This window comes from Microtus oregoni, unplaced genomic scaffold (genome assembly GCF_018167655.1).
Source record: "Microtus oregoni isolate MIOR12 unplaced genomic scaffold, Mior012 000011F_ref0000422, whole genome shotgun sequence".
In the NCBI taxonomy this organism is placed as follows: domain Eukaryota; kingdom Metazoa; phylum Chordata; class Mammalia; order Rodentia; family Cricetidae; genus Microtus; species Microtus oregoni.
The window spans coordinates 31,599,076-31,623,541 of record NW_024543070.1 but is presented as its reverse complement, the minus strand read 5'-3'; the positions used below and the strand labels follow the sequence as shown (position 1 = coordinate 31,623,541).

General features: G+C 41.1%; 1 protein-coding gene across 1 annotated transcript in view; it reads right to left on the bottom strand.

Annotated features, from left to right (window-relative positions):
- Positions 1 to 24,466, bottom strand: part of LOC121453511 (kelch-like protein 14) — a 104,346-nt gene that overhangs the window by 59,278 nt on the left and 20,602 nt on the right. The window contains exon 2 of the mRNA XM_041660357.1: positions 15,315 to 15,436. Coding sequence (XP_041516291.1) covers positions 15,315 to 15,436 — 122 coding nt within the window. The remainder of the gene's footprint in view (positions 1 to 15,314; positions 15,437 to 24,466) is intronic.

The following is a 24,466-nucleotide window of genomic DNA, read 5'->3' as shown; positions in this document are numbered from 1 at the left end:
AACAAAAGCCTCTTCTTTAAAAATATGCACTGTTTCTGTTTTTTTTTACATTTTTATTTCATTGATTTCCATAAATTGATTTTCATGCATGTATACAATGTATTTTAAGCATATTCCCTCAGTAACTCTTTATCCTCTCCCATCCCAACCCTGCCCCACAAGTGATAGAAGACATACAATATTTCCCTTTCTGAGATTGACTTAATTTACTTAATATGATTATCTCATCACACTGTATTTTAGCACTATTTTTTAAATTATAGTATAGGAAATCTAAATATTTCAAAATGTCAACAAAGATTAATAAGTGAAGAAAAGGCGTTCGGTAGTTCTCGCCTCCTGACTTTACATTATACCTGTGTCTATGGATACTTTTACGCTTAGGGCTGAACTAACTAAAGGGAAGCCTGGGGGATGAGGCTGCGATGCTGGCTTCACAACTGATCTGGACATTAGAGATTCAAGTCAATTATGAGAGCCAGCCTGGACTGTTGCCTGGATTATATTTAGAAACCCATTTGCATGCATTTGTGACAGTCACAATATGGCATATCAAACCCCTGTAAATTTCATGATCTAATTGAAAGCAAACAACCATTACACTTCTCCTTAATTCACCTGCTCCTATCTTTTGATTATTGCTCAGGTGAGGAGAATGACTAGGGTTTTTGACAAGAATAAAGAATAAAAGGATGTCTTACTGTTTAAAAATCCCCAAAGACTCTAAAATGGAAAAAAATTATCCCATGAAATATTTATGCACACATAAAAGAAGATTCTGATACTTGGTAAAGTTAATGGTCATAGTAATGAAAAAACTTCAGACAAATTTGTGAATGAACAGAAAGCCACGACCTGAAGTCTGCTAATATCTCACAATCAAAGAGTACCTATACTTCATTAGTACCTCGTCAGGTAGATGGTCTTTTTCATTCTTTTTGTAACACAGGATATCACTATATAACCCTGGCTGTCCTAGAACTCATACGTAGACAAGGCTGTCCTGGAACTCATGTGCAGACAAGGCTGTCCTGGAACTCATGTGTAGACAAAGCTGGCCTGGAACTTATTTGCTTTCTTCTGCTTCCCAAGTGCCAAGATTAAATGTGTGTACCACCAGACTAAACTAAGGAATATTTTCTTTAGTATCTTGGTACAAAGACCTTGCAGTTATGATTTTTTTTAAAAGGGAGGAAGTACACAAAGAAAGGGATGTTGGAATCATCCAGTGTTCCGGGAAAAAGGAACATATTGTGCTAAAATAACTTTCACTAGAAAATAACCCAAAAGCCCTCCTTTTCTTCCCTCCTCTTTCTTTTAAAGATACTTTATGATTTAACTTATTCTAGGGAGGCAATGAAGTTATAATACGTACAAATGAACTGAAGTAGAGCACAACATTAGCAGAATAATTCAGAACATTATCCAATAGATATCATCCAATAGATGACCAAGTCCGAAGATAAGAAAAAGGGTGTTTGCTAGAATTCATTGCTGTAGTCTTTCTTCAGTCTTCAATTTCAAACAAAGGTTAGCATGGAAGGTTCAGCAAGGGAGCATGTCTACGATGCGGCGTACTCTATTTGTGCGGGGCATATTGTTTTTTTTTTTTCTGCAGGAAATGATCAAGGAGCCTGTCGACTGTCGTTCTAGTTCTAATTCCTCTTGCAGCATGTGCTCTGCTATTACCAGAGTAATGAGGAGCAGCAAGGGTGCGGGCTCTGGGGCTTTATTTGGTATACATTCTGGCATTGCCATTTACCATCTGTGTGACCTTGAGCAAATCACTCCACGTCTCTGTGCCTCCACATAGACATCTGAAGTATAAATAAAACTAATGCCTATTGCAGCAGAGGGTTATTGTGAGAGTCAAATGGATAAATATGAATGAAGTGACTAGAGACTTTTCTCTTTCCCTTGTGTGTATCAGTATCTTGGTGCAGGAAGTTGATTGTGTCTCCAAGAAAAGAAAGGTCAAATTCTTATACCTAGAAGCAGTAAATGTGACCTGATTTGGAAACGGCATTTCTAAAGATAAAGATCCAGGAAGACGAGGCCATACTGGGCTAGGGTATGTCCTAAACACAAAGGCAGCTATGTTTATAAGAGAAATGAGAAAAACGTGAGCTATAGAGGAGGGACACAGGAATGCCATGGAAGAAGCAGACAGACACTTCTAAGCTACAGGGCACCAAGCGTTACAAGAACTACCAGAAGCGAGGCACTTTACCAGGGGTAAAAGAGGAATTGATTCTGCCTTAGGTCTTTGGATCCCAGCACGGCTCTGATATACTCTAAAACTTCTGGCTTCCAAACAGCGGGAAAATATTTTTGTTGTCTTAGGTACTTAGTGCATTATCACATCAGCAGCCCTTGGAAACATTTCACAGCCTACTTCCCATACTAAGATCCAAAGGCTCTAAGGGGTGTGTTTTTCAATCTGTAGATCATGACTTTCGGGATCGAAAAGACCCTTTCACAGGGGTCACACATCAGATATCCTGCATTTCATTTCAGATATTTACTTTATGAGTCATAACAATGACAAAATTAGAGTTATGAAGTAGCAATGAAAATAATTTTATGGTTGGACGTCACCGCAGCGTAAGGAGCTGTATTAAAGGGTTACAGCATTAGGATGCTCTAAGGCAAAACCAGTTACTTCCTTGTCACTTTGCTTCTTAATCCATTTTTGTGAACTCCCATGAATGTGGCTGTAGGCTTTGTGGTGTTGTCTGAAGGGACCCAGTACAATAACAACAACAGCCCCTGGATAGAAATGTATCAGGTAACTCAGATGAAAACACAGGGTTCGTGAAATTATCCTGAGAAGCCAAAAGGTGAAGTCCTAGCACAGGACCATGGGCCACACGGGGTTATTGTGCTTTTCAGTTTAGATTATATATATACATGAAGCTCACTGGGGTGGTTAGTTTTAAAATGTCACCATCCCACAAAACAATCACCTAGGAAAGGAGCATTGACTAAGAACTGTCTAGATCAGGTTGGTCTGTTGAATGCCTGGGAGGCAGCCTTGATTGCTGATTGGCTGACCCAGCCCAGAGGGCAGGACCTTGTTATGGTCTTGGCCCTGAACCATACATGAGTAAAGAAAGCTGGGTGAGAGTAACCAAGGGGGCGTTTGTTTTCTCTTGCTCTTGGCTGTGGATGTGATATTTCTGTATTGACTTCCCCAAAACAAAGACCTGTTACCTGTAATTAAAAGCTAGACAAACCCTTTTCTTCCTCAATGGCATTCTGTCAGAACATTCTTTTCATAGCAACAAAAATAAAACAAGAGACACTTTTTCCCCCTTTAGGGGACTAGATTGGATTGAGGAGGTGGACAGCACCACCACCCAGCTTTCACTACCAGGGCTGTGCTATCGATTCAGAGGCCACTTGCTCTAAAAGAGTGATGTCGCATGGTAAAATGGAAAGAGGAAATCAGCTTTCCAGTCATATCAGCCTCACGGAAGCGTCCAGAAGCCAGCTGTGGGTAGTAGTTCCCTCATGGAACTGCATAGGTGGAGGAGATCTCCAGGACTGTATCAAGTGCACCTGATAGTGCTGGATGATGTTTTTGTTGGAACAGGATTTACTTGGTATAAAACAAGCATACAGGATGTGTAGAAGGAAGGAGTTGCCACACCCATACTACAGATATATCTCCATCATTTATTAGGGAGAGAGGAGAATATGACTATGGCGGAACCAATCCCTCAACGGCTACTCACAAACAGGGTCCCACTTATTAAACTGTTTCCTTCTGCAAATCGTCTATGTCCTTGCTTTGTTTTTTTTTCTTTTTTTTTAATTTATTTATTTATTAAGGATTTCTGCCTCGTCCTCACAACCGCTTCCCATTTCCCTCCCCCTCCCCCGATCAAGTCCCCCCCCCCCCTCATCTGCTCGAAGAGCAATCAGGGTTCCCTGACCTGTGGGAAGCCCAAGGACTGCCCACCTCTATCCAGGTCTCGTAAGGTGAGCATCCAAACTGCCTAGGCTCCCACAAAGCCAGTACGTGCAGTAGGATCAAAAACCCACTGCAATTGTTCTTGAATTCTCAGTATTCCTCATTGTCCGCTATATTCAGCTAGTCCGGATTTATCCCATGCTTTTTCAGACCTAGGCCAGCTGGCCTTGGTGAGATCCCAATAGAACATCCCCATTGTCTTAGTGTGTGGGTGCACCCCTCGTGGTCCTGAGTTCAGGACTATGTCCTTGCTTTGTGTAACTGGACAAATAATATCTATTTTATATAATCATTTTTGATGGAAAATCCATATGAGCAGAAATGAGCCCATGTATGTCTAAGTTCTGGAGACGCCATATCCCGATGTCCTTTGGCCTGGTGACATACACTCCTGGCACAGAATGGGTTAACAGTGTGGTCTCTTTACTCTATGAGGGAAGGATTGTTGCAGAGCCACAAATGCGATCAAGAAATCCATGCACTCCGATCTCTCTCCCTCCTCAGATCTCATCATACAGATGAATAAATTGCTATAAAAATACCCAAAATAAAACTAAAAACAATGACTGAATCATTTTTTTTTAATCTCATGCACTGTGTGTTCAGGTAGCAAGAAATTTAATTCCAGTCAGACCAGTCTCGTGTGATTTTTTTCCCTTTCATCTAAGATATTTTTAATGCTCAGAGGCATCATAATGGAAAAGCATGTATTTGTGCCTGGTTTATACCCATCATCCTTACCATTACAACAAGACAAAGGCATTAAAGGAAAATTAATCATGTCAGAAGATTTTAGCAAAAACAAGTGAGCCCATGCATAAAGCATCGCTTTGTCTAGTGTGAAGTCACGCTCTGATTAAAAACATATAATGAAAGTAAAAGTGATACATCATTGCCTTAGCAGTAGGCTTTCTGAAAGAGCTTTCGCGGCTCTCCACACAGAAACGTGGCAACACTTTCATCTTTGGAGCTCACGACGGTTTTCATTCTAGTCAAATAACTAGAATCCAATCTTAATTTTCTTCTTTAATAAATTAAGACTTTAATTATCAGGCAGAGATTAAGAATTAGAATACCTGGTGAGGAACAGTATGCTGCCTTGCTTGCTAGGCATAGATGTAAGGATATGTCTGTCTGTCCCTCCTTTCATGAAAACAACCTTTATTCTAATCAATCTTCACACATATATTTTATAGGCAAACAGTGTATAGTATTGTAGATACAAATTATATAGACACAGATGATTCTTATGGCTCTTGCAGTATCGCAGAAGTTCATATCATTCAACACACTTAATGAGGATGGAGGTGTCAGGTGTCAGAGAGGCCATACATTTCCAGGAATAGGAGCCAGTCTGCCTATAATATGCAAAATCTCAAATTCTAAACAGTTGGGTTTTTATAACAGATACGTTTAATAAATGACATCGTCACAGGGTCATCTAATGGATTTGAGAAGCAGCAACATCCCTCTATGAACTTTGTTTTCATTATTTCTCACTGTGTAGCCCAGGCTGTCCTTGGACCCATTCAATCCTCCTGCCTCAGCCTGCCCACTGTTATTTCCTCTGACTTGTAGCCCAGGCTGTCCTTGGACCCATTCAATCCTCCTGTCTCAGCCTGCCAAATGCATTATGTTTGGCACTTCTACCTTTTTATGGAGATACTGCATGAAATATTCATTTATCATCAGAACCAGCTTTTTTTGTTGCTCTGAGTGGTTGTTGTTAAAGTTATTTCCATTCTTACTTTGTTTGGGGGTGGAATATGAACAGGGTTTCAGTTTGTAGCCCATGCTGGCTCCAAACTCTTAATCTTCCTGCTTCTGCTTATTAAATGCAGGCGTTACTGATGTATACCGCTATGCCTGACTCTTATTTTGTTTGAATGAGACCTTTTTGCTTCTTTGATAATTGTGCATGACTGTGTAATTTGTATCTACAGTTGTATGTATTTGTGTGGCTATATTATAGATGCATAGTTACACATAATAAATAGTAAAACTAGGGGACACTGTATAAACTCAAACACATTTAAATTATTAGAAGGGAGCAAATATTTGAAAAACTAGTCCCCAACATATAATAATAAAATTATATTTGAAATGTACCTCTAAACTTTTTCTTTACAAGAGAGGCATTTGATTTGGGGGCCAAAGGCACCAGTCCTGACAACAGTCATTGTTAGTCAGAGAATGCAGAAAGAGCATGAGATAGATACCTGCTTTGACTTAGAAGTTTTCACTGGATAAGTAAGAATATTTTGCAGGTGACAAGAAGAGTGAGCCCAGTATTCATAGAACAAAGATGCTGTGTCATAATGATCTGAGTTTGAAGATGGGTTGCTTCCTTCAAGGTTCACATTACAAGTTAACCCCCACTGTGGGGTACCAAAAGTATAGAAACTGAGTCCTACTGTGGATCATCAAGGGGGGAATGTTTGGAAGTCATTAGGGTTGGGATTAGATGTCTGAAATGGAGCCCAATGTGACTCTGCAGAGGATGAAGGGGCCAGAGCACATTTGTGATGCTTTGCGTTTCTATGGGACTCTGCCAGCAAGAAGTCCACTACCAAGATCAGTCCTCTGTCCTTGGATACAAACTGTGTGCTACACTCCACTCTTTAGAACTTACCCAGTCTCAAGTATTGAGTTCTTACCAATAAAACATAGAGTAAGATAGGGTATTAAATATTATGGGACTGCAGATATAGCCCTGGAGAGATGTGCTTGCATCGGTATGCAAAGCACCATGTGTGTTTGATCTCTAGCACTGCAGAACAAGCGAACAGCCATAAAAATGAATGAATGAATGAATGAATGAATGAACCGAATTAGATCTAAGTTGTATAGTGAGCAGGTGTGAGGAAGAATACTGATTGTCAATTTGACAGGATCTGGAGTCACCGAGGAGAAGAACCTCTGGACACATCTGTGAGAAACTATCTTGGCTGGAGTGTGGATTCCTGGAAAGTAGAGTGACTGCAACAGAAACAAGACCACAAACAAACATTTTGATCTTTCCGACACCTTGGGAGGACAGTCCTTCTCCATGCATTTTGGAGTTAGATGTGGCCTTGGAATTTGGGGGAAACAATCTGATATTTGGGGGGAAGAACCTTTAAGAATCAGTGTGAAATTTTCTTCTTTCCCGAATGCTAATTGTGATGTGGGGTTTTTAGCAATCTGCACATAAGAATAAGGTGTAGAACAAGCCCCCACTTAACCTGTCATAAATGTGAAATAAGTAAAGAAATAAATCTTTATGTACATGACTTACTACACGTTTGTGGTTATGAAATTGAGAAAAATTTTAAGCAAACAGTTGAAATCTAAAGGTTGATTCATGAGAAATGCAAAATTAAAAGTATATTTTCTACAGTAATTTCATAGAATATTTTTGTCAGGGGAGAAGTTTCAATTAAGGGGTCGGACAAGATGGCTCAGGAGGTATAGGATCTTGCAACAATCTGATTTTGATCACTGGACCCTATGGTGGAAGGTGCAAACCAAGTCCCAAAGTTGTTCTCTGACCTCAATGCATTCGCTGTGACATACATACCCTACACTTACGCCACCTCCAACACATGCAAACATACACATACAATATTTAAAAAAAAACATTAAAAGAAATTTTCAATTAAGAGTGAGATACCCAGTAAATTGTACTCAAGAAACAGAGTGAAAAAGAAATACATAGAGAGAGCATTAGAGGGCATCGGTAGAGGGTATGTGTGCACACACACGTGTGTGTAGCATTGTGAGAAAAGGAGGTAAATGGGGCCAAAAAGGAAGAAAAAGAATAATCTTAAAATATATCACAAAAGGAATGTGCACATTGTTGGAATGGATGAAAACATATGGCAGCCCTGACATTTTCCTAAATTCTCCCTAAGCCACCAACATGGTCCAAAGAAGCTGCTAAGACTTACATATTTAAAACCACAACTATTCCTATCTCTTTGTTTGGTTGGCTTTTGTTTGTTTGATTTGGTTCTTTAAGACAGGATCTCTCTTCTTAGTCCTGGCTGCTCTGGAACTCACTGTAGGTTAGACTGGCCTTGAACTCACAGAGACCCACCTGCCTCTGACTTCCAATTGCTGAGATAAAGGTTTGAGCCACTGTGCCAAGTGCTCTGATTGTTTATTGGTGTTAAATGTACCCAGGAATTTATTTTGCTTCCAGGAAAAGCACATCTCTCAGCCTCCCTTGAGGTATGACCAAGGAAGGGAATGGGAACAATGATCTTCATGGAGTAAAGCCTAGGACTGCAGGGAACAGAGGGTTAGAAGCCGAGCTGAGGCAGCCCAGTGGAAGAACGCAGCCATCCCTTGACAGGTGTCCTTCAAAGCTCTCAGTGTCTTTTCCTTTTATATACAGATCAAGAAAAATTGTGAATAAGCAGGATGGTGAGTTGATCAAGCATCACCCAGAGCGCTCCACATGAGGAGACTGGAGGACTGTGGTGATGCCCTCTGGGAGGAAGGACTTAGGTCAGGCTGCTTTGAGCATAGCATGAGGGCCCTGGGTAACTGTAGTGAGGCTCACAGTAAGGACAATGGCTAGTTTATCCAACTCTCTGGTTCTTTTCCCCAAACCTTCTGAGGATCTCAGTGCCTTGAAGGGGTGAAGTCAAGTGGTGGAGCAGAGTTGACAAAACCCAACTCTCTTCCAGCAGAGGTCTCGGTACCACTTTCTTTTCTGGAACCCATGTGTCTGGACCCCTAACTGACCTTGTGGGGCAGAGACGTGGAGCCAGCCTGTGCTGGATGTGTAGGTCAAGTAAGGAATCAATATTTTGTCATTTCCAGTCTCTCTGAAATGTTAGTCTTTCTCACCAGAGTGCAGTCAAGTCCACAGGAGTGATATAGCATTTCAAGGAACCAGTTATGGTGTGTCTTACTTCCCAAACCTTTGTGAACACAAGAGTCAGACTTTTATTCTCTACTTTGTTATTAAAGAATATAAATTGGGGGAAGTAGAAAAAGACAAGATCATCTGAGTAAATTGGGAGCATGGGGACCTTGGGAGATGGTTGGAAGGGAGGGGAAAGACAGGGAGGGGAGCAGAGAAAAATGTAGAGCTCAATAAAAATCAATTAAAAACCCAAAAACAAACAAAACAACAACAACAACAAAGGAACACAAATTGGTCTGGAGAGATAATTCACTGGTTAAGAACATTGACTGCTCATCCAAAAGTCTTGGGTTTGATTCCCAAAATACATATGACATCTCACATCTGTATCTCCAATCCCAGGTGATTCAATGCCCTCTTCTGACATATATTAGCATCAGGCACACACATAGCACACAGACATACATGCAGACGAAACACACACACACATATAATTTTTTAATTTAAAGAATAAAGAATATAAATTAAACTAAACTATAATAATTGATTGAGAACAGCTACACGCTACACATTGAACCTGGAGATGTATTTGGATAGTTTGATTCTAGTAAGAATTCTGTGAGGTGAGTATAATTGGCTTCATTTTGCAGGTGAGAAAAATGATCAGAAAGTAAGAAACCCATGTTGCAGGCAACAACTGCCAGAGATGTGTTTCCCTTTAGATCTACCTGCTTCTGGAGATGTTAATCTGTGTGTGTATATGTGTGCACATCTATGAGTGTTCACATGTGTGTGCATAACTTCCAAGATACAGATAAATTGCACTGAATTAGAACTTGCCAGAAATCATGTGTGTAAACCCTGTGACTCACACATCAGAATGTGCAATTTACTTCATAAGCCTAGATTATATTCCAGACCCCTAGTTGTCAATTGATTTGATTCATTTAGCCTGTTTTAGTTTTTTACAAACATGGTACTATGCCAGGAACGTTGGATCCATGTAGATTTTCATGGCTACAGTGATTCAGCAGAGATTAAGTCTCATGTGCTTGAACTTGGGTGACTAAGAGTACTTTGTGGTCAGATGGGCTGATGTACCACGGTTTGATAGAGACCCAGAAAGAATTGTTTTTATTTCTGCTCTACAGTGAGTGTGTGACTCTATGCATGACACCTCCCCTCTACATGTGACTTAAAGACTCAAACTGTCAGCCTGTCATAGAAGTTCCCGTGCGGCTGGAATCTGCTAAGATCTTTAACTGGATCTTTCCTAGGCCCTCAGCTTCCTCTCTAAGCTTATCCACGCATCTTCTTTTCAAATGTTATTCATGTGCGTGTGCATGGGTGAAGATGTGTGTTTGTGCTGGGACACAAGTGTGTGCTGGTAGGTGTTGATATGTATTGCAGACACGTGGTGGCCAGAGATTAATCTCAGGTGTCTTTTCTCCTATCCACCTTTTGAAAGCAGGCTATTTCACTGGGACTCGGGCCTTATCACTTTTAGGTTTAGCTGGTTGGTCAGTGTGTCCCAGGGATCCCTCTGTCTTGGTGATGAGATTACAATGTGAACCATTTCTACATCTATTTTACTTGTGTGCTCAGGTGGAAGTCCGGTCTTCCGGGCTGTACTGACTGAGACATCTCCCTAGCCTCAGAATCTTTGTCTTGAAGGTTCTCTGTGCTTACCATGAACTATTTGAGCAATCTCTTTCCCCATCCATCTTTACCGGAACCTCTGCCTGCCTTTAACTCTCAGTTCAAATGCTTCTTCCATTGTGATATTCTCCACAACTCCCAAATTGTATCACGTCGCTCCATCCTACAGTTGCCTATTCTAGTCTCCTCTAGGTCTCTGTCATGCTTTGTTAGGACACAAGGATACCTTGGCTAATGCTAGTTGTGCCCACGAAAGTCTAAACTTGGTAAGGACTTGGCAATCTTGTCTTGGCTCAGTGTAACAGAGAAAATACAATCTTTTGGGTAAGGGAATAAAATTGGTTGGGTAAGGTCTTGAGTGAACCAGTGCCTACATTTAAGAGGTTCCCAGACTTGGTCTATAGTTCACTTACAAATAATACTGGCTACATTTAAGAAGCCCTCATGACTCATACCTCTAATCCACACTCAAAAGCCAATGCCACAGCCTGTGTGTGAAGAAGGCGTTGGAATTATTTGTACACATGCTACCCTCTGGAGAAAAAGCAATTACTATATTTAAAGGAGGTATAAGCCAAAAATAAACAAGGGGGTCAAATCAAGCCTACTGGCTTTTCAAAGCACCCTGCTTACTTGAAACACAGTGTTGGGAGTGACCACACATACATTTTTTAAAAAATCTATGAGAAATCCACTAATGCATTGGCGTGTGAATCTTCACCAGCAAATGATTCAAGATATATAGCAATGCGCAGCCATGTATTTCAAATTAGAATGAGCTCATTGGAGGCAAAATTAGATGGTAACGTATCTAAAAAGTCAAGACACAATTTCTCCTCCTTTTCTTTTTGCCCAAAGCCATGGGAACAATTGCTTCATGATCTCAAATTCCAAGCTGTGTGACAATTGCTATGCCATAATATAAATTCCTTAGATGACCATGTTTTCACTAACACAAAAATTCACTAACAATCAAAAATTTAGAAAAGTAGCCATACTCAAATCATTACTTCATTTTATTTTCTCCCTGTGGAGCTGGGGACCCAAGAGCATGCTAGACAAACACCCTTCCTGAGGCCAAAATGTTTTCCCATTCACCTCTTGCCTAGTTAACTTTCAATCATCTTCTCAAAATTAAGGGTCACCTTAAATAGCTTCCATTATGGCTCTGTCTAGGTGAGGGGTTTCCCACCTTATATTCCCACAGCAAACTGGTGTTTTCTAATCCAGTGGTGCACACCTTTAATTCCAGCAGTTGGGAGGCAGAAGAAAATGGATCTCTGCGAGTTCAAGGCCAGCCTAGTCTATAGAAGGTTCCAGAACAGTCAGGGCTACACAAAGAAATCATCTCTCAAAAACTCAAAAGAAACAAAACAAAATTCTTAGGGCTGTTGAAATGGCTAAGCAGGTAGAGGTGCTTGGTGACAAGCCTGACAACCTGAGCTGGATTCTTGGGATGCACATGACACAAAGAACTGACTCCCATAAGGTGTACTCTGACCACACATGCTCTTTGAATTGTACACAGATGTTCACACACACACACATACACACACACACACACACACACACACACACACACACTAAACAAAGAAAATCTAAAAATTTTTTAAAGAAATTATTATTAGCTTTATGACCAACTTTATTATTCGCAATATACTCAAAGGACAAAAGTTGATTGGACTCAAGAAACAGAATAAAGGGAAGAAGCCACACTGAATGTGGTGGTGCATGGGGTTGGTGTTTCCCCTAAAAAGCAGCATGTACAACAGTCTCCATCATCCTCATTGTAGAATATTAAAAAATGATCAAACTTACATGTATCTATGGGAACCAGAGTTTAGTGTCTTTTTGTTTGTTTGAGATAGGATTTCTCTGTATAACAGCTTGGCTGTCCTGGAAATCACTCTGTAGCCCAGGCTGGTTTTGCCTCCAGAGTGCTGGGATTAAAGGTGTGTGCCACCACTGCTGGGCTCAGTGCCTTATATACAGTTATTTACTTTGTTTTCTCGTGTGTGTGTGTGTGTGTGTGATGAAAATGGAGGCCATTTCACAGAGGAGGTAGAGGGAGGGAGGGAGGGAGCAGGAGGAGGAAAGGCGGGTAACTACGACATGGAAGCAGATGTGGCTGTTGGGAGGAGGTAAGGATCCAACAAGAGGAGAAGAGGAGGGAGAGGAGGGGAAGAGCAGTGGGGGTGGGAGATGAATAAGAACAAAATATAATGGGATATATGTATGAACGTGCCACAATAAAAGCCATTACTTTGAATGTTGAGGCGAAAATTAACTTAAAATTTAAAAATTATGAAAAGAAGGAACAAGCTAAGTCAATTCCATCATTTCTATCCTTGTGTTACCAAAAAAAACAAAAAAACAAAAAAAAAAAAAACTCAACTGTTTCCTGCCAGCATAAATCTTTACCCTGATATCATTTTTCTGTAATTTCTCAAAGGAAGCAATTAAAAAAAAATAAAGAAGAGCTCTTGTCAGAAATGTTAGTAAAAGAGGGTTTGCTCTTAGGAAGTCCCTCAAGCCATCAGCTCCAAACCAGCCTGCTGGGAATATGAACGGATCCCCAGGCTTTCAGCATGGTCCCTGGAAAATGCTAAGGGTCTTCCGCATGTGAACTTTGTGTCATCTTGAGTAAGGAGCAAGAACTCTGCTACAAAAGGGACACTGTGGTCAGGGGAATTTGTGGATTTGATCTTTGTGGCAAAGACTGAGGGCTTGCAGGGCAGGAGGCAGGCTTTCCTACACTGGCTATTTTAGTATTCACCCCCTATACTGCTTTCTAAGAAACTACGAGGGAAATGGGCAATATGAAAGTTTTAAATCAGGAGACGACTGTATGTTACGGCCTATGGCTACTGCCAGGCACAATTAGTAGATCGCCTTTTATGTTCCAAACTGTCCCAGTTTGGGTAAGAAACCTGACAATCTCTGAGCATAGCTTAAAATAAAGACAAGGGACTGATGAAATTGTTCAGAGGATGAAGGCACTTGCTTCCAAGCCTGATGATCCCCAGAACCCACATGATCAAAAAAAGAAAACTAATTCCTTCAAGTTATCTGCTGACTTCTATGTGCACACTGTGGTGTATGCACACACACACACACACACACGCACGCACGCACGCACGCACGTACACACACACACAATGAACACATGCATGCATGCACCAAACAAGTAAATAAATGTAAAAGTTCAAGAATAAGGCCTTCTGGAGATGCTGTTTGAGATCCTTTTCCCTGGCATGAAGGGCCTCAATAAATCCCCATTTGGGTGCAGTGTGAAGTAGTTGGGAAAGCAGATGGGTTTGTCAATGACTAGCTTTTATCAGTGAAGTTAAAGATCTTGGTGTCTCAAATCTAATGCTGTGTTTAGGGTTGTCTCTCTGCAAATCTTTTGTCCTTTCCCCATCAGCCCTTTGAGTTGGCATGCCACCTGTCCAGGAGTTCTCTGTTGACCAGAAAAGGCGCTGTCAAAGCACTGCTTCTCTGAATTCAGTTTAGCTTTAGTTTCCGATGCATTTTTAGAATACAACTGGCTCACTCACTAAGATGTCTAACCCATGGCAAATGATATTTTCACCCAAAGAGCATCAAAACATTTTTAAGACCTCATTAACTTATTTTTTTCCTCTTCCTGCTTAATCTTGCTATTTCCTGTCAGCTACTTCCTTACCACACCCATAGTATAGTGGTGCCCAGGGAGCCTTCTCGAAGCAGAGCCTGCACCATGCTACTGCAGGTTTTGGGGAGGGGGAGGCCAGCTCCTAAGTATACTGTTTCAAGCTCCACCCCATATGCCTTCACTCCCATCCTGCTCTTAAGGGAAACTCTTTTCCTGCTTCTCTTATTTGAAGAGGCTTTCAGGAAGAGCCAAGTAAACGATTTTACAAGAACAATCTGGTAAAATACACAAACGCTTGAAAGACATACACAACAGGGAAGCTAACTTTCACTTTTGTTGGTTTTAAATGTATGGCTTTGATTCATGGATCAAAATTGTTCATTTATTATTTTATCTATACAGCTCTGGGCAATTTTGACAGTTAAAATTTAGTTTTATTGACCAGTGCAGCCACTGTGCCCACAAGGGGACTGGTGTGAGCCGCCTGCTGCTCTCAAGAAACGATGACTTTAGACTCCATGACTGCATCAGATCAGGCATCGTAACCGATACAACAATATGTTCCAAATCTCAGTGCCCAAGGCAAGAGTTCTGCTGTAAAACACAATCACCCTTTAAGGAGAGGAGAGCCTTGCCTGGACGTTCGCAAGCATAGTTTAATGCAGCTGAGGGAAGCCATGAATATATCTGTCTATCAAGCTTTGGCACAGCTTAAGGAGGCCATTTCTGGAAATACCTGGTCCTCCAGACTAAAGCTGGGCAAGGATGCTTAAAAAGCAAATGAATGTTGGTTACAGAGATAATGAACTAAAATACCTACCATTTTGGCATGAGAAAACGTATTGGTGTTTATACGAAACAACCTTTCAGTTTTGTATCAATGACAACAAAAACTCTAGCTGAAGCATTTCTAGGGAAAGATTTCTGCTCCCTGCCCCGCCCCCACCCATCCCAACACACAGAGAAACACAAACCAGGCCAACTTTAATTTGGGCCTGTTCAACTACCAAATTGGCCACCTAGGCAATGTTAATGTAGTCTTTTACTCTAAATCTCCCATGATATACAAACAAACCACCAAAGGGTAGAAGATCAATACAGTGTCTGATTTGATTAACTGCGTTTTTTTAATTCACCAAGACAACTCCAGCCTGAGATAAACAGGCAAGGAAATAAATGAGGGCACTCACTTGTGAGTATTTTCCATGTCTTCTTTTCGTCATCGTAATACTGGACCAGATTGCTGGGGAGCCGGTCCGGTCCGGGAGGCAACCCTCCAACCAACAGCAGCATTTTCTTGTTAGAGCGAATTCTTCACCCAAAACAAAAGAGGAGATGAATAAGCACATTATTATAGAGTCTTTTAGGTGGCACCAGAATCATAACCATCAAAAGAATGTTCCTTGCTTGCGCATTTTCTGTTTCATTTTTCCTTCTTCTCCCATTCATATCGCAACAATTCTTTTTGAATCAAACAGAAAAATGATCGGAAGAGCTTCATATCCCCTATACTCATGGAATAATAAGCTTCCTTTATGCAATTTGTTAGAGGTTCATTCTAGAACGACCTTTCCCTTATATTAGCCCTTTAAATCATCGCTCTTTACAGCTGAGTACACATGAAATGCTCTAGAGTTGTACTCGGGCTAAGCATTAAAGTTGCATGTCAAAAAATATATTAGTCAAAATCATTATTATAAGCCATTCTCCACTCAAAGAACCTTGAAAAAAATAAGGTTATGCAGAGAGTTTGGGAGTCTACCCTTTAATCACCCAGGGAACTTCAGAGACCAGTTTTGTACAATTAACACGGGGCTAACTGGGGTCTGTGGACCCGTCTGAGCATGCCTTTTTGTTTTGTTTGTTTGTTTAATTTAGCCTAGACTTCTGCCTCCACCCCATCCCCCCACTTCAGCTCGCCCTCCCCTCTGCTCCCCCCCTGTGCTCCACTGGTAATACAGCAGCACCAATTGGTAAAATGAGACTGTGATGTCGTCGTGAGCCTCCCCAGAGTGGAGCCCTGCCAATGCTTGCCACTGATCCAGCGGCATGAACCTGCTCAGCTGTGCAAAGTCAGTCTAATTCCCTCCCTCTGTTTTTCTACCTTCTCCCCCAGGGGGCAACCACTGAAAGGAGTGACTACCCACCCATCAAGAGCTGGCAATTCGCTGCTATTAACCGTGACTGTGATTCCCAGTCTGCCTGGCAGTTCCTGAGAACAGGCCTGCAATGTCTCATATGCAGTAAAAGCTCTAAGATGCACCCTGGCCGGCCCACATGACCTGATGGATGTACAATCCTCGGCAACAGTAATGGATTGAGCACACTTGCCACTGAAGCAGTGAGAGAATGCCCAGACCCCCACAAGGGGCCTGCTGATTTAACACTCACTTTACATATAATTGAACTTTTCATTTACCTGAAAGACTCAAGGTGGTTGGCTGTGAAAGAAATGGAACAGCCATGATTGAAGAAGAAAGTCAACAGATACAAAGGAGTTCCTCTTAAATCTAAACGCAACCGATGACATGACTCAGAATCCGTGAGGCCTGGTGAAATAGGCCCCCGGCAGAAGCTCTCTGTGTCGGTTAGAAACCTAATACTCAGAGAGTTAACTTAATAACGTTAATGACATTTCCATATGAAGGAAGGGAACAAGAGAATTCCTTTAATGAAACTCTGGTGCCTTTGGATGAATTGAGTGCACCCAGTATGGATGCCTCAGCAGGGATGGTACCTCTTGGAGGAACTACACTGCTAGCCATTGACAGAGGGAGCTGTACCAACAGATAGATGAGCCACACACTTGGCAGCTTGAAGCACTCCTTTTTTCCCCATCCTGTGGATATAGTTGAGCAAAATTAGAAGCACACGGAGTCAATTTCTTCAAAGTGAATACACATCCAGACTGCACCCTGATGTCTTCTACACCATTAGCGGGCACACACAAATAGAAGACAGTAACTAAGATGACCGACGTTAGGAATTTCAGTCATCAGTGACATGTGAGACAAACGAATATCTGCATCAAACATCCTTCTTTTTTTATTTGGATGTAACGCACATGTAATTCCTGTGCCATTTAGTTTTGTAAATGCATGATCACAAAATTGATGGATGGCTCTTTTTATCTTCTTTAAACTGCTACTTGAGGCCCAGATGACCAAGCATTCTATTTGTGTGAGAGAAGTCATGATGAAAGCAGTTTGGCGCATGTAAACTCATGAAGGCAGTGTGGTCAGTGGAAGTCACATTGTGTGGCTGTGCATACATGCTGTCAGAGTCCAGATAGGACCGGTTTACATGTAGCTCATATGGAAGAAAGAGCTATGGGAATTGGGGTTTGCTAAAAAAATTTAGTAAGGCTAAATATATTTATTATATGCATATTGTACATAATATATATATATATAACATATTTTCAAGACAGGGTTTCTTTATATGCCAGCCTTGATTTTCCTGGAACTCACTTTATAGAACAGGCTAGCCTCAAACTCACAGAGGTCTGCCTCTGCTTCCCAAGTGCTGGGGTGAAAGGCGTGTGCCACCACACCCAGCTTGAATATATTATATTTATGTTTTAAAGTATTGTTTTAAAATAAGATCAATAGATGAACAAATGAGTTACATGCTTGGCTCATGTTTATTTGTTAAAGTCATCTTATTCCCTGGTTAGGTCAGTTTCTCTGGACCAATCTCGCTACTGTTTTTTTATGGTGGTGTTGCTTTTGGTTCATAATTAAGGATGAGAAGAGAACCTGGAGTCTTTGAGGCATCTACTCAAAGCATCCAAGGTGCTTTGGTTCTCTAAGAACCAGATTTTCTTTCACCACCGGGGGTCTTGAACAGCTGACGAATGGTCAAAGCCTCCAACCTTGTCAACAATGAAACTACTGAAGGGCTGGCAGCCAGTAACATTGAAAGACTACCTAACACGAGACAAATCCCCACACCCAATTACGCAGGAGAAAAGACTCCCCATTTTCTCCAGGGGTTACATGTTTTCCACCAGAGGGCAGGACTTGCGTTTGTCATGTAGAGCTTTCTTCCATGACACAGACACCTTTCAAACCTTTTGTACTGTTGGGTTTATATTCATTTATATTCATATTATATGTTCATTCAGTTCATTTCTAACCTTGTAACTCAGTTGTCCTACCCAGTATTAATAATTCCAATGATTTGTTCTTTTTTCTGAACAATTATAGCAGTTCAAATTTATCAGGCAAAATCTAAGTGTTGTTTTACTGCAAGAATTAGGACATCGTAATAGGGCAAGTTGGTATACGTCTTAGCTCTTTAGTGTGGTTTTCATTAACACTTTCAGTTTATAGATTTTATTATTTAAAAATATTTTTTATTAGTCCCTTTCACAACAGCAGGATCAAAATACAGTATTTAAAAGATACGAAATGAGAGAAATATAAACAAAAAGCTTGGGCAGATCCTGCCAACAGTATTTGTATGCCTTTGATTCTTGTAGCCAAAAATATACGGTGAAGAAGGAGGTGGAATTTGAAGGTCTCCTTCATTCTGGCTCAGTGACTACACATTTACCATGTGTCACGTCTGGGTGTGCGTGTGCGTGTGCACTCTCCTGCATACCTACTTTGGTTCAGGGGATGAATGATTGAAAGATGACCTAGAACCTCCTGTTGTAAACAGATTTTTCATCATACTGGTGTTCTGAGTGTGGTAAAGTCTCATTTATTTATATCTCAGTGATTTGGAACTTTCATAATTGGGAAACAGGCCAGATAAAGTGATCTGGTTCAGGATACATGGGAAAAAGTTTCTAAGAATACAAGAAGAATTTTAATCTGTAAAAAAAAAAATTCAGCAGGTTTATGGGCATTTGGACAATTTTTTTTCATAGATGCTATATAGTTTTCATGTTTGTAAAACAAGGCATTCTGCAGAGTCATACAAACGATTAAATCATGAAATTGGAAGAAAACATAGAGGATATAAGTTTAGTGATACCCAAGTTTAAAAGGTTCTCAGGATTACCCAAGGGGCTTAAACATCTTAGCTTCATAGTAGAAATTCTCAGTTTGCAATTCTTAGAGCTCTGACTGACTCCATGGAATTAAACCTTTTTTTAAAGTCCAGTAATATGGGACTGGGTAGATTGCTCAGTAGTTAAAAGCACTTGCTACTCTTGCAAAGGATACAGGTTCAGGTCCCAGTACTCACATGTTGGTTTACAATTGTCTATAACTCCAGAGGACCCAATGGCTTCTTCTGGCCTCACAGGGCACCACACATATATGTAGCGTGTGTACATACGTGTGTGCACACATGCATGCGTGCATGTGCGCGCGCGTGTTCACACACACAGGTAAATACTCATACACATAAAAATAAAAAATATAGTGTTCCTTAGTTGTGGTGGTTTAAATGCAAATGGACTTCATAGGCCCATATATTTGAATGCTTAATCTCTAGTTGGCAGAACTATTTGGGAAAGATTAGGAAGTGTGGCCTTGTTGAAGGAGGTGTGACCTTGTTGAAGGAGGTGTGACACTGGGGATAGAATTTGAAGATTTCAAAAACCCAAAGCATTTCATTTGGTTCTCTCTCTGCCTGGTGCATGTTGTCTCAACATGGAAGCTCAGTGACTGTTCTAGCACCATGCCTGCCTGCTTGCTGTCATGGTCCCCATCGTGATGTCCCCAATACAACTTTTCTTTTTATAGTTTTCCTTGGTCATGGTGTCTCTTCAGAGCAATAGCAAAGTAACTAAGACATCAGACTTTGTGAAGATCTTAACACCTACACATCCAGACTCAAGGCTACTGACTTGGTTTGGCTCTCAACATGATGCAGAAATGTACTTTTTAAAAAAGTTATTCATTTCTATTTTATGTGTGTGATATTTTGCCTTAATGTTTGCATGTGTATCACATGGGCTCCTGGTGCCTGCAGAATTTAGAAGAGAGTGTCAGATTCATTGGAAATCTAGTTACTAGCAGTTGTGAGCTGCCCTATGTGTGTGCCAACAGCCAATCCCTGGTCCCCTGCAAGAATAGTAAGCTCTCTGAACTGTTAGAGCCATCTCTCCAACCCTTATTTATTTAATAAGTGATTTTTTTAGCTGTTTAGAAATTTATAACAAAATAGACCTTCCTTTTCAATCCACTGTCTTGTTGAAAGTAGTGGGAGCATTAATTTCACACATCCTCCATGTTGAAAAACCCTCATAGATGTTCTAGAGTACAACTTCTTTTTAAAAATTTGGCAACAGTAAAAGGTTTCTGAGTCTACAATGACCAAAAATTAATTAAAATCAAATTTGTAAAGAATCCCTGGCGTTTTGGGCAGTGTTTGCCCATGTTGCATTGAGTGACCTCACTGCAGTGCTCGTTCTGAACACAGGATGTATGCACTTTGTACTGTGCATGTTATCATGCTACACAGCACCTGCCTGCATGCCTCAGCTCAGAGATGGCTACTGAGTATTAAGAAATATAGCATTTTCTCTATATGCAAATTTTTATGTTTTTATAGAAATGTTATGACTTAATTATGGGAAACAGACTTTCTAATTGGTATAACTTTGGATTGGATTGTGTTGGAGTGTTTGATGTTGAAAATTGCTGTTCGAGTTGCTAGCTTGAGTTTCACAAATACATCCATTAAATGAATTTAGGATTGGATAGAATTTTCAACAATTCATTAAATGACCCTAAACTTACTTCTGCCATTTGTACTAAATATTTATTTATTTAGGCTTTTAAAGACAGGGCCTCTCTATATAGCCATACCTGTGCTGAAACTCTCTCTGTAGACCAGGCTCTGAGCTCAAATTCACAGAGATCTGCCTGCTTCTGCCTCTGGAGTGCTGGGATTTAGCAATGTGCGCCAGGACACCCAACTGTAAGGAATACTCACGCAAAGCAGCGTTTGGTGTCTTTGTCATCGTCAATATAAACAACCCCTGTGTGTCATTTGTGTGTTTGACATCTCCACCAAATCAGACTACTAGAAGTGACAGAGCCTTGCACTCCCCTGGAGGTCACTGCCAGGCCTCCATTGTCAGTCTTCACCTTCTAGCTGATTTTAGTCAGGGTCTCTGGTCTCTTTGTTGTTCACTGCTGGTCTTCAAGATTTGGGGATTCTGTGCTCTCTGCTTCCAGTTTTACCACAGAAACACTGGGATTGCACGTACACACTACTGTACCTGGGCTTTACATGGGTTCTGGGGATTTGAACTCAGTACATTACTTTTGCTCAGTAAGCTATTTTTTTACTCACTGACTTACTGCCTCAGTCCTGTTTAGATTATTTTAATTATTTGAAAATATTACTACTAGTAAACTACTACTAAATTATTCTACTATGCCTTCTGGAATGTTATATATCATTGAGAAGTTTGCTTTGTAATTCCCTACAAATATTGGAAGGTATGTAGGGTTTTTTTTTTTCTTTTTTAGACAAAGAGTTGATGGAAAAAGCAAGACATTTTGGAGGGGCAGTCTAAATGAGATGAGATACTTGCTATCCCATCTTGAAAAGGTAGAATTAAGTTTGAGTGAAGGATCAGTCCAAGCTACACGTGGGTTCTCTTTCTGCCGTGTGTGATGTTTTTAGCTTTAAACTGACTCCTGGTCTTGGATGCCCCCTGTCTGCTAACAACAATGTTACAAGGGTCAGAGAAGCCATCCAGGTGGGATAAGACAGTAAATGGTCACTACTTGTAACTAAAGCCCGTCCCTTAGCGAATGACACCTTCAAAAAGGAACGTCTTTGCCTTGTGAAGAGAGGAAACAAACCCAGTAATGAGAGGTTGGAAAAGATGGAAGGAACTTGTGACGTTTTTCCATAATCTTCAAATTTCAGTGGTCCAGACCACACCCACTGGAGGCTGAGGGTTTTCTTAAAGCAGTTTCTGCCTGTAAATATGGCAGAAATGTATGGGAAGACCTGGTGGGGGCAAGAAAACACTGGCTCCAAAACCCACAGGGATGAGAATAGGTATCTGAATTAGTTCAGGCTGTGTAACAAAATCACCTTTGGATGAAAGACAGATCTTTCTATGTTTCAGTCTGGAGACTGAGAAGATGAAAATGTTAGCTGATGTGGCCAACCTTTTGTTTGTTCCTCAGGAAGTGGGAGGACTTGGGGATGGGAGGAGAAAACAATCTTTTCCCTATTTCCTCTGTAGAGTCCACTAATTACATCACACACACACACACCCTAATGACTCAACTCACAGATCCCATACCCAAAGGGCGGTCATGATGGGAGATAAAGTTTCGTGTAGGAATTTTGAAGGTACAAGGACACAGACATTTAATCGACCTAATCCATTTCTACAAGTCATAAGATTGGATGAGGTTTGTAGCAATCTTACCAGACCTGGGAAGCCTCTTAGTTGACATCTAGATTATATACAAAAAATATTCATGTAGTTCTCATAGTGATCAACTGATAAATGATGGCTATTATTATTATGCATAATTTTTAACCTTACAGAGCTCTGATGTGAAAACAACATCTGAATCCTGGGGTTTTTATTGCTGAGCCTTTCATATACTATATATTGCACTATTTAGAAATAAGTAGAATAGTTAACAATCCATATGCAAGATTAACCAAAATATAAAACCAATGAGCTTCTAACAGTGATGCTCACCTAGATATTATTCATATATCTAATTTGCCCACTTCCTTAGTAAGCAGGCCTCTCTATAATGGGAGTCCATGAACTCAGGATAGCTAAGTCAACAATTTTTAATTTGCCCATGACTCTTCTAATCACTTACCATATTCTTTGGGTTTTGCATCTGTCATTTCTTTTGATTTCTTAAATGACATTCATTTATTTATTTTGAATGTGTATGTGTGGGGATGCCTTGTGATGGTATGCACTCATAGGAATATGTTCTCTCCTTCCATCACTGGGGATCCAACTCAGGTCATCATTCTCGAGCTTGACAGCAGGAGCTGTCAGCTCCTGAGTCATCTCACCAGCTCTGTACCCCTTCTTTCCAGTGAACTGGCACCAACTTCTTTCTATTGGAGTAGTTATCTCTGGCAAGTCAGAGCAGGGTCCTTGTTTTTTTGCCCTTCTGACCCCACGGGATCCATAGTTTGTCCATGAATCTTGGCACAACTTGACATGAATGATCGATTACTTCAGCCCTCTTTTAAAGTTGTGTGTGCAGTATGTGTGTATGTATGTTTGTGGTCTTGTTTGTGCAGGTGTGTGCACAGCACAGCTGGTGTGTGAAGGTGTGCAAAGCTTGGGAGGCCATCTGTGCAGCAGTCCTCTCCTTCCCCCTCCTTCAGAACAGGGTCTCGTTGTTGGTGTTTGCTGGCTGTGTTCAGCTAGCTGCCTGGCATCTCTGCCTCACGTCTTACCATAGGGATGCTGGGATTACCAACAGTGCCACTCTGTCTGGCTTTTAAAGGGTGATTTATGATTAGAACCAGGTCCTCACTTGGTCAGCAAGTACTTTACCCACCAGCCACTGTCCCAGTCCTCAATCCTCTTCAGAACTATCATAGATGACCATCACCCACCATCTCTGAGGTGTGTATTTCCCTATTGGGTTGCAATATCTATGTTTTCTCTCTTTTCCTATCCTGTAGGTGAATGCCTTGCTTGAAATCTATTTTCATTACAAGAGACGGTGTGAGTCAAGATGTGAAAAAATAAAAAATCAGAAGTGAAAAGGTAACCGGATGGAAATCACTTAGACCTATAAGGGAAGACAGGCAAAGGAAGACCCTGAGACCTTGGGCAAGAGGGAGCTTCAAAAATCGGCTATCTTTCCAGAAACATAAACCTGGAATGGGGCTCAGCACTCCCCAAAGAGCAGCTGCTACACTTTTCTTAAAAATTTCCAGAGAAGTAAACTCCCCTGAGAATTGGTTCCAGCTGATTCGCCGTTGTATTTAGGTTTCTTTATCATAGCTGCTCTTGGTAATTACACAGCAGCTTCCATGGGAAGAGCCTTTAAATAGAGCTGGTAATGTCTCTCTAAGGTAGGCGAACACAGTGCCATTATCCCCATTTAACAGACCGAAGAATAGAGGAAGGGGTGTGGGCACCTTTTCCATGTCCCATCTCACACCGGCGTGTCCCCAGGGTTTTCTCCCAAAGCTCTCCTGTGACTCCGGGGTGACAGCGGGTGTCTTGGCTTCCCTCCCTCTGCTTTAGAGTCACCCTTACCGGAGAAGCCTTAGTACTGTGCATGATCTAGACTTCTTAGGATGTAAGGAAGTGTGGGAGCCGTGACAATGCGGGCTGAGAACATTGCAGAGGAGACAGCACCCAGAAGGTGTTGCAGAGATGCCGTTGTGCGCGTGGAGCTACACTGTGCCGGATACAAGA